We start from the raw sequence: 10899 nt of genomic DNA on the forward strand, positions 1-10899 counted from the left end.
TTGCGCCCCTCACGCACCACAGTGGGCCAGAAGACCGATGGAGGCGGACAAAACTCTAGACGCGTTTTGAGCTCCAGAGTCGCTAAATGGGACTCGAACCGAACGTGTGACCCCACCAATGGATTGCTCTCCGAACGAGGAATCCATTGATGGGGTCACACGTTCGGTTCGAGTCCTGTTTAGCGACGCTGGAGCTCAAAACGCGTCTGGTGTTTTGTCCGCCACCACCAGTCTTCTGGCCCACTGTGCGCGCCGCGCTTTGTGTGCGTGTTTGAATTTCATTGTTGTCGAAGTAAGAGTCGTCTGGACGCGGTGCCGTGGCCGGCCGGCCAGTCCGGGAGGCCCAGGAGGCGGAGCCTGGCGGAGCCTGCGGCCGCGGCGACCAATGGGTCGATGGACCGTCGCCCCGCGGCCGCGCCATGGAGCGGGCAGCATCGCGCACTCTCATCTCTATCGTTTCATCTCCCTTGGCTGATTTGACTATACACTGTAAATGTCTTTCCGTGATAGGCTGCGCCAACTTACTGAATGGTGGAGATTTTCTTCATTTAGTAATACAAAACTCCGTAAGGTACAATGAATTTTCAAAAGTAATCTACAAAGTCAGCTGCACCACCGTAATGTAGACTATTTTCACCACAATATGGAAAATCTTCACTATAAGGCCTTTATAGATTTGTGCATTGCGCGAACCGCTAAAGGTCTGCATAGGCCTAGTAGCGTTGATGATGATGATGATGATGATGATGATGATGATGATGGTCAAAGCTGAACAGAGATGAATGCATCTTGTTGTTGTTGTTGAGCCGAAGAGAGATAAAATAGCACGACCCCTTGCGATGAATGAGCTACTGTGATTCAACGTCCTGCGTTGTCGCGCTCGCCCCGAACTTATACTTGAGTTTGAGGGTTGACACTGTTGGAGAGCTGCCTCAACTAGTTTCAAGTTGATTGACCCCGATTGACCCTCGTTCCTGTCATTGTGATCACAGGTGTGACATGGAAGGGAGGGAAAAGTCCTTTACGTTTTCTTTGCATAAAATAAAAAGACAAAATATATTTACACTCCAGGCTTTCCATGAATGTCAAAGTCTTAGACACAAAAACATTTTGTTCAATAAATGAATAAATCAAGCTGCACGTGGTAACGAAGTTGATGAAAGACAGAACAATGATGAAGCTTGATTATTCTCATTTGTACACAGTTATCATTACATTAAAGTAGTCAGGATTGGACGTTAGCTGTAATATTAATCACAGGGACTAGCAGGGCTCGCGCCCCAAAACTTAAAGAGTGTCATACAATCAGTAACCTATTAAACGTATTAATTTTTTTGTTATAAATTAAGTCCTTAGCATATATAATACAAGTCCGTTCAATATTCTCTCCAAACTCGTGTTGTGACTTTGGGTGGATTTTGCAGTACCCACTGAGCCCTCCTCAGAAACTTTTCGTATTCTTTGTTGGTGCAGGCCAGCCACCCAGGTACCGTCGGTACGGCCGGTACCATCGGTACGTTGCACTGGTGCGAGGCTTGGCCGCAGGGAGGCGCCACCGAGCAGGCGCGCGCAGGGCGTGGCGGCGTAAACCTCTAGCGCCGAGTCGAGGCCTCATTCGTGGTGGTTCGTCCGGTCGCCGCCAGGGTGCAGGCCGCTCAGGCCCGTGGAGGTGATGACGCTACTCGGGGCCGACACGATGCCAGGAGACCGGCCTGTGCTGTGCTCTAGCGGCGGTACGCTGAAACAGACAGGGCCGTCAGAGACACCAACCCAGCGGGCTCTAAACTAAGAGGAGTTGAACGGCACAGCGGACAGAGGTAAGCTTTGTTTGGGCACAGTCACGCCCTTTGCGAACACGAAGAAGCCAGCAGGGAAGGATCAACAGTGAGGACAACCAGTTCGCTGCGTTTCAAAGCGAGGAGTGCGCTGCTTCGCCAGTAACCCAGACAAGTCACAATGCCGCCAAGGCGGTGTGCGCTTGGACAACATTTCGCCTGCTCTTGGTTCCAGGAGTCGAAGAAAGCGATAAATCGACTTAAAATCGGAGACTTACAAAAAAGGCCAATAATAGTCTGGTTAAGCTGTTCCAGCACTGGCTGATTCCAAGCGGTGTCTTCGTCGCTCTGTCTCTCTCGCACTCGTGGGAGTCCTGTGGGAAGGCGAGAGAGACAGAGCGACGGACGGTGAGGAAACAGCCTGCTGGCTGGACAAAGAACCTATCGCTTTCCTCCGTCCTCGGACCAACGTCGAGCAGCGAAACATTCCACTTTTCACATCCACTTCCACGGCTTGGTGGCCTCGTGGTCCTTCCCTGGGGGTTCCGGCCCGCAAGCGCGAACATGACCGGACAGCCAAATGCAGGGCTACATACTGTGACATGAGGTGCCTGTTGAGCACGCCCGACGGCGGCAGTGCCAACCCATCCACGCCCGGGCCGTGGCCGAGGCCGTGACCCAGGCCGTGGCCCAGGCCGTGCGCGCCATGAGCCCCGTCATGGTGGCCGTCGGGGTGGCCGAGGGACAGGTGGGCGCCGTGGCCCAAGGCGTGGCCCAGGGCGTGGCCCTGCCCGTGGCCCCCGTACCCCACCGAGGCCCCCGTCATGGGGGCCCCGTACTGCGACATGGACCCCCCGGATATCCCGGGGCTGGTGGGGTACCCGTCTGACATGAGCATTTTCGCTGTCGAAGAAATAGCACACCATGAGGGCAGAATCAGACAGCCGGCCGCTGGTGAGTCTTGAACCAGGGGCTGTGCTCTTGAGAGGCGCGGAAGTTGGAAAGACAAGGGACAAGTAAAGCTCATGAAAATGGCATTCGTCTAGGCCTTCATGGAGCACAACATGATCTGAGATGATTCGGAGCGTAGTTGTGTCCGATGCATAGACGTTAACTTGAATTATCAACTGCCTTACTAAGAGCAATACTGCACTGAGAACACAAACAGGAAAGTTTTGTATATTTTGCATATTGCATTTTTTTTAAACAAGGTGATTTGAAAACGGGACTTGCGATCATTTTCAGCAATTGCATGCCGCCTCTTGTGCGGAATGTTAACTCCTTTCGTTTCCGGAATGGAACAAAAGCACGAAGCGGAAGCGAGACTTCGCACGAGTTCAATAGACTTTTTCCCAACACACTCAGACAGACTTTGACGCACCCAAAACACGGAAAAACGTAACCATGGCAACGAAGGAAAGCGAGGCCTTACTTACGGTGCATGCCGGCGCCGGGTTTGCCCTCCTGCTTTACTGGCGGTGTCCCCATACCGGAACCGGGGTTTTTGGGTTTGCGCTTCCTCTGTTGTATGCTGTCCTTCTTCATGGTCAGAGGCCGGTTCACCTGCGTAGTCGAAAACAGAGGACGAAAGTAGAGCAATGTCAGACTCATCGGGGTGTCTGGAGCGGTGCGTTGACTAGGCAAAACAAAGGCATAAAAACTACGCCCTTAAGTACACGACAGTCTTTCACGCCCTTTTAAGGCGTAGTTAGGTGGAAGGCATCAAAATTTTGCCCACGAGTCCTATCGCAATTCACACCCCTCCCTAGGGCATAAAGCGATTCACGCTGTTCCAGGGGCGTAACAAACGGCCGGATTTTTCACCCTGGTTCGCTGCTTACCCCGTGCAGCTTGTAGTAGAGGCCGCAGGCGTTGCACACGGGGTCCCCATTGTTGTTCCGCCTCCACAGCGTGGTGGTCGTGGTGTTGCAGTTCGCGCACATCACCCCCATCCTCCGGTTGCCTGTCTGGGGCTGCAGAGAACAGGGCAGAACGTCAGTCGGGCGGGCCCTCCAGAGCGTCCGTAAAATGAACGAGATAAAGAACACGGTTGGAAGACCGTCAAACACACTTTGCAGTCTCCGTACGGGTTGGGCGCCGCGCAAGCCAAGCCAGTGGAAGCGACAAGCTGTTTCTGCTCGTGACTCACGCTAACGGCCGGCGCGGTCTTCTTGATGTTGGGCCGGACGGGCGGCCGGTTCACGCCGTTCACCCGGTTGTACAGGCCGCACGCGTTGCACAGGTAGTTGCCCTCCGTGTCGCGCCGCCACAGGGGCGTGTGCGGCGCCCCGCAGTTGACGCACTCCTTCACGTCCAGGCCGTGCCCTGCGACGTCCAGGACGGCGAGTTAGCCGAGGGGTGTCTCATGGTGCCCGAACCAAACACACGGCGCGCAGTGGGCCAGAAGACCGGCGGAGGTGGACAAAACTCTAGACGCGTTTTGAGCTCCAGAGTCGCTAAATGGGACACCAACCGAACGTGTGACCCCACCAATGGATTCCTCGTTTGGAGAGAAATCTATTGGTGGGGTCACACGTTCCATTCGAGGCCCATTTTGGCGACTCTGGAGCTCGAAACGCCGTCTAGAGTTTTGGCCGCCTCCCCCGGTCTGCTGGCCCACTGTGTGGCGGTACCAATGGATTGCTCTTTGAACCAGGGACGTCCTTTTGGTACCACCATGTGTTTGGTTCAAGCCGGTTCAAGCATGATTTTAGAAACCGTGTGCGAAATGTCCACCGAAGCAGGGCCTCTGCGGAGCGTTTCCGATGGGTCGTTTCGTCGCTCCATCTCTCTCGCACTCACGGGGCGTCCCGTAGGGGTGCGAGAGAGACAGGGCGACGAGACGACTGTGTGATATCGCTCGGCTGGCCTACTGCGCACGGCAGAGGCAGGGAAGTCCACGGGTCCTCACCCGAGTCGTAGCCGTCCTCCGCCAGCGTCCACGCGTCCCCGGAGTAGGGGTAGGACGTGGCCCCGGAGGGGAGGCCCGCGGCGCCGGACAGCCCCGGTGACTGGTGGAACACGTAGGCCTCGCCGGGCTGCGGCGACCCGGACCACGCCGTCGACGCGGACACGGAGTACGGCGGCGCGCCGCCGTTGCTGTACAGGCCGCCCTGCGGCGTGGGGGACTCGGCCGAGTCGTAGCCGAGGTGCGCGGACCCCTGCAGCATCACCATCGGGGAGCCCGACTTTACATCCAAGTGACGTCGCCTGCACCTTCTGAGACTACGGCTTGGCTCAGTGGCGGAGGGTTGGAGGACTCTCCCTGCGAGGGCCTCCCTCAGGGTGCATCTCGACCAAGGGGGCAACGGCGCACAGTGGGGAGACCGTGGAGGCGGTCAAAACCCCGGACGCGTTTTGAGCTCCAGAGTCGCTTAGGACTCGAACCGAACGTGTGACCCCACCAATGGATTGCTCTCCGAGCGAGGAATCCATTGGCGGGGTCACACGCTCGGTTCGAGTCCTGTTTAGCGACTCTGGAGCTCAAAAACGTGTTTTAAGTTTTCGCCGCCTCCACCGGTCTTCTGGCCCACTGTGCGGCATCATTGTTGAAATGCCCTTTCCATTTGGTCGGTGCCGGGACCTCGGCCCCGTTCGCTGCGCCACTGCCGCCGGGACTCACCTGAATGTAGGGCGAGTAGTGCTTGTAGGCGGGGGAGTAGCTGGTGGAGGTGGTGAGGGTGGGGTCTGCCTTGAGGTGGACCGGCGACGTGTTCGGCGAGTACGAGGAGGAGGTGGTCATGGCGTCGACGCCGGCCTCGGGTACCTTCCACGGACCCTCCATATAGTTGACCCGCGTGTAGACAGCCTCCCCGGCACCGGGCAGACACTCTGCACATGGAGCGGGAATCAGCAAACCAGGCCGCGCGCCGCGCCGGACAGTGGGCCAGAAGACCGGCGCAGGCGGTCAAAACTCTTGACGTATTTTGAGCTCCAGAGTCGCTAAACAGGACCCGAACCGAGCGTGTGACCCCACCAAATGTATCGTTCAAGAGCAATCCGTTGGTCGTTTTTTTTTTCGAGTCCCGTTTAGCGACTCCAGAGCTCAAAACGCATCCGGCCTTTTGACCGCCTCCACCTGGCCCACTGTGCGCCAGGACTCGATCCCAGAGCCTCCAAGTACAAACCTGCCCTACCGCCGGACTCCAGCGTGGTGTAGGTGGCGGCGGGCAGCGGCAAAAGCTGCTGGTGCTCCTCCTGCTCGTCGTGCTCGTACTTGAGCGAGGTGGACACCACGTAGCCCTCCACGAGGTGCTGCTGGCCGGGGACGTTGCCGCCGACCTCGACGTCGAGCTGGTGGGGCGGAGCCAGCGGCGGCGGCGTGGACATCTCCTGCGAAGGTTGCGCAATGCAGTGTCATCTCACAAATGTTCCACGTAAAACGAGTAAAAGGTTGCATCGATAGGCACAGTGGGCCAGCAGATACCCGTGGAGGTGGCCAAAACTCAAGACGCGTTTTGAGCTCCAGAGTCGCTGAACAGGAGTTGAACCGAGCGTGTGACCCGGAGTGACCCCACCAATGGATTCCTCTTTCAAAGAGGAATCCATTGGTGGGGTCACACGTTCGGTTCGAGTCCCATTTAGCGACTCTGGAGGTTAGGTGGAATCTGGCCGTCTCCACCGGTCCTCTGGTGCTGAGCGCGCGGGCCGCACCTGGTAACCGGGGACGAGGCCCTGCGTGCCGTAGCGCCGCTGGTGGTGGTCGAGCGGGGGCAGCGCGTGGTGGTGCAGGTGGTGGGGGTGGTGGGGTGCCGCCGACGCGCCCTTGGCGATGTGCGGGAACCGGGGCAGGGGCTCGCTGGACGTGAACTGCAGGATTCCGGTGTCCAGCTTGTCCTGGAACAACGCAACAGGTGGAGGTGACCTTGGCGCCTTGCTTCTCCACCACCCGGAAAGCAGAGGTGGTCCTTCTCAGCTCTGGCAAATCGAAGACATGTAAACTACCTCTTTCAGGACAAAACAGTATTTTTGGCCCTTCAATGGCGTTAGGTAGTGCATTAGTAAAGGAGCTAAAAGTCTGCGTAATTTACGCCCCCTCCAAAGGGCGCTGTTATGGGGGCGTGGTTTCTATCCCTTTGTTTTGCCACTCAAGTCAAGGCTGAACTCACCTCCGGCATCATGCTGACCATGGTGTAGGCGTAGCGCGAGTCCCCCACGTAGCCGCGCTCGGGCACCAGGACGACGCGCTGCTCGCCGGGCGACCCCGTGGTGGTGAGGAAGCTGTACTCGTGTGCCACCTGCACGCCGGCGCGCCCGTCCAGCGCGATGGTGGACATGTCCTGGACCACGAACTGCTCCTCGGGGTGGCCGGCGGCCGCCTCGCCCGCCGCGTCCACGGGCCTCTCGACGAGCACCTCGGCGTTGGCGCGGCTCGCGTCCCCGGGACTGCTGCCGGGGGTCTGCTGCCGCTCCCGGCCCTCCTGCGCGTCCTCGCTGACGTCCTCCGCCTCGGCCTCGGTGATGAGCCCCGCCGTCGTGATGGTGCGCACCAGGTTGCGGCGCCGCGTGATGACGGCGGGCCGCGACTCCTGCTGCTGCTGCAGCTGCATCTGCTGCTCAAGCTGCTGCTGCTCTAGTTGTTGTTGCTGCTGTTCCAGTTGCTGCTGCTCCAGCTGCTGCTGCTGCTCTAGCTGTTCTTGCTCTTGCTGCTGCTGTTCAAGTTGTTGTTGTTGCTGTTGTTGTTGCTCTAAATGCTGTTGTTGTTGCTCTAATTGTTGTTGTTGTTGCTCTAAATGCTGCTGCTGCTCGGCGTCGTCCTGGGCGGGGGCCTCGGCCGCTGCCTGGTGTTCTTCTGGCTGCGGCGCATCCTGCGGCACGTCCTGGTCCTCCTGCTTCGCGTCCATGGCGGCGAGCACCTGCGCGAACAGCAATCATTCGGTTAAAAACGAGAACATAAAACGCAGCGCGAACCCCGTGTGTGTGTGTGTGTGTGTGTGTATACGCGTATTGTTTTACCGGTCCCCAAAAAACGACCCGGTAGCCGCGGGGCGCGCGGTGGACACGTCCTAAAACATTTGTATATTTGGCCTCTTGAGAGGTGTTTGCGCGCTCGCGTCGTGGACAGAGCGTGCGAACGAGCGAGGCGAAGAAGAGGCGCGACGTGGAGAGAGAAAGAGGAAGTCGCCTGTGTGTCGCCCCCGCCCGGCCCCGCCCGCCCCCACCCCTTGTTTGCTGGAGCTGCTCCCCGTCCTGCCAGTCGCCCTGACCCCGCACCGGAAACTGCCGCAGAGCCTACTACTACAATCAACGAGTACCTCCCAGCGCCTTTATCGATAGACAAATTTTCCAGGGTTCATTTTTCCAGGGACTATTTTCAGCACAGCTGTTTCGCGCTCCTTTCTTGTTATGCTTGCTCCATCGGATATCCGGCCTTCCTGGCGCCCCAGCCAGGCCGCGTCATCCACACATTCGCCAGCCAGTCCAGTCCAGAGTCTGTCTCTCTCGCACCCCTGCGCGGACCCGCCATGTGAGTGCGACAGAGACAGAGTGACGGCCGGCAGACGGTCCACAAGGACGTCCACGCAGCGCCCTGTGACGGTGGAGGAAGCAGTTTGGGAGGGGCCACAAGCGAAAGGGGTAAACAAATGCCGTCCGAGCAAAGAGGAGGCGAAAGTGTAGCCGAGTTGTGGGGCACCAGGGCAAGCCCAGAGCAAGGATGAAGGCTGCAGGAAGTTGGGCAGGAAGGAGTGCGGTGCACTGGAGCCTCGGCCTCGCCTTGACGACGCGCCTATGGACTTCCTCGGCGTGCGGGACGCGCGAAGACGGCTCGGCTCCTTGTCTGGGCGTGCATCGAGGGGGCAAAAACTCGCGCAATCATGTGTACACGGCCCCCGAAATCACACGCGAATCATTGAGAATCACGCGAAATCAAGCAATCCGAAATCAGCCAAAATCACTAAAATCGACCGAAATTAGGCAGAATCACACGAAACCAGGCCAAATCAGTCCGAAATCATTTCTTTCCGAACACAATCACACGCAATCACGCTCAACATCACCCTGGTGCGTCGCGAAATAAGGCAAAATCAGCCATGAAATCAATTAAAACCATGCGCAATCATTGCGTTTTCCGAATCATGTGTACACGAAAATCCCGAGTTTTTGCCCCCTCGGCGTGCATGCACGCTGCAGCGAACCAAGGTGTAGCAACCCGTCAATGGAATCAACTTTCAAAAACAGAAGCCACCAAAAGCCGCGAGTTCAGCACATTTGTCATCGTTTTGACCAACTTCGCAGCCAGACTGCTCCCAAACCAAGGCTGGAAATCGCATTCCGCAGAAAAAGCATACTAAATTCGGAGGTAAAGGGAACTATCCTGTTACCATTTCTCGCTTTGGATTGAACGCAGTGTGGTCGGTCAAAGTCAGCTCAGCCTAACCACGATTTCTGCACATTTTTCACCGTTTTGACCAATTTTACGGCAAAATTGCCTCCAAACCAAGGCGAAAAATTGCTCTCCGTAGAAACGGCATGCTAAAGGAAGCAACTAGGAGTACTGTCCCAGAGGTAGGACCCTTCCCCGGCTTGGACGCTGTGGCCTCCCAAAGTAAGTCCAAACCACATTTTCTACACAGTTGTGCCACACTCGATTCGAGCAATGAGAGCCGGTAGCGCGCTGTACCTCACTTCACTGCGGCCTGCGGAGTAGAGACGTGAAGCCAGGTTGTCGCAAGCGCACGCCGTGGACACGAGGCACTACACTACGATTTCGGCGGCGCGGTGTTGCGACCGCGATGCCCTCCCTGCGAGTACCGCGGTGTTGTGCACTACTCTCGCCGGCGGGTACTGGCGGGGCTCGGTGACGACGACGCCGCGGGGCGCGCCAGCCGGGGCGGCCGAGGCACGGGGTGGCGGAGGCGGGGCGGGCCGCGGCGCGAGGGAGACCACGCCTCACCGCACCTTCCCGAGGACGCGTCCGGAGCAGCTAGCTACGGTATTCCACCGCACAGTGGGCCAGAAGACCGGTGGAGGCGGCCAAAACTCTAGACGCGTTTTGAGCTCCAGAGTCGCTAAATGGAACTCGAACTGAACGTGTGACCCCACCAATGGATTGCTCTCCGAACGAGGAATCCATTGGTGGGGTCACACGTTCGGTTCGAGTTCCATTTAGCGACTCTGGAGCTCAAAACGCGTCTAGAGTTTTGGCCGCTCCACCGGTCTTCTGGCCCACTGTGCACCGACTGCATTTCCCCTTGTGCTTTATGGTGTGGATTGGGCCTGACAGTCCGGACCATCACCGTTCCTGCAGACAGAGCCGAAACAAGGATTCGTCGCGCTGTCTCGCTCATCGCGCTCCTACGGCACGCCCCGTGAGTGCGAGAGAGGCAGAGGCGCGGTTTCACTCAGTCGGCAGGTGCAGGAGGGATTACAGTGGCGAAGCTTCAGGGAGGCTCACCCGTCCATCAAGAGTCACTCGAAAACAAAGGATGTGCTAAACCACCGCCGCATGGAAAAAAATAGAATCCTAGACACTCCTGGACACTGTATTTCATTGCGCGTAGTGCACGGTAAAACGGTTCCTGGTTTTCCCAGGAACCCCCTGGAAATCGTCCATGTCTTCACCATAGGCTTCCTGGGAAAACCAGGTACCGTTTTTACCGTGTGGGAAGTGCAGACTTCCTTCAGACTTAACTCTTTTCTTTGGTGCACAGTTGGTTAGTTCGGAAAAGCACAAGGGACCTGTACTGTTTGCGTTTAGGCGCTTAATCAGGAAAACAAAGCCAATGGTTATTCTTGTCTTGAGCAACGTCAACGATACTCACGGCCAAAGTCATTCCAGCACCCTGCAGCTCCCAAGCACCACCTTGCCCCCCACTTCAGCGGGGCGCCGCACAGTGGACCAGCGAAGACCGGTGGAGGCGGCCAAAATTCTAGACGTGTTTTGAGCTCTAGAGTCGCTAAATGGGACGCGAACCGAACGTGTGACCCCACCAATGGACTGCTCTCCGGTCGAGGAATCCATTGGTGGGGTCACACGTTCAAATGGAGTCCAGTTCACCGACTGTAGAGCACAACATGCGTCTAGAGTTTCGGCCGCCTCCACGGGTCTTCTGGCCCACTGCAGCGGGCGCCGCGCGGTGCACGCTGGCGCACGGCGCGGCCGCGAGTGAACCATTTACACCTT

At 57.6% G+C, this 10899-nt stretch overlaps 1 protein-coding gene across 1 annotated transcript; it reads right to left on the bottom strand.

Moving 5' to 3' along the window:
• Positions 1 to 1031: 1031 nt before the first annotated feature.
• Positions 1032 to 10677, bottom strand: LOC117643930 (GATA-binding factor 2-like). The gene is made up of 11 exons (XM_034383117.1): positions 10538 to 10677; positions 6884 to 7630; positions 6429 to 6611; positions 5903 to 6107; positions 5398 to 5606; positions 4687 to 4936; positions 3925 to 4100; positions 3617 to 3748; positions 3212 to 3338; positions 2372 to 2678; positions 1032 to 1738 (listed from the first exon to the last, which is right to left on the bottom strand). Exons 1-11 carry the CDS (start codon positions 10547 to 10549, stop codon positions 1612 to 1614), a joined length of 2475 nt encoding a protein of 824 aa, XP_034239008.1. The 5' UTR covers positions 10550 to 10677; the 3' UTR covers positions 1032 to 1611.
• Positions 10678 to 10899: the final 222 nt, after the last annotated feature.

Source organism: Thrips palmi, unplaced genomic scaffold (assembly GCF_012932325.1).
Source record: "Thrips palmi isolate BJ-2018 unplaced genomic scaffold, TpBJ-2018v1 HiC_scaffold_17, whole genome shotgun sequence".
Taxonomy (NCBI): Eukaryota; Metazoa; Arthropoda; class Insecta; order Thysanoptera; family Thripidae; genus Thrips; species Thrips palmi.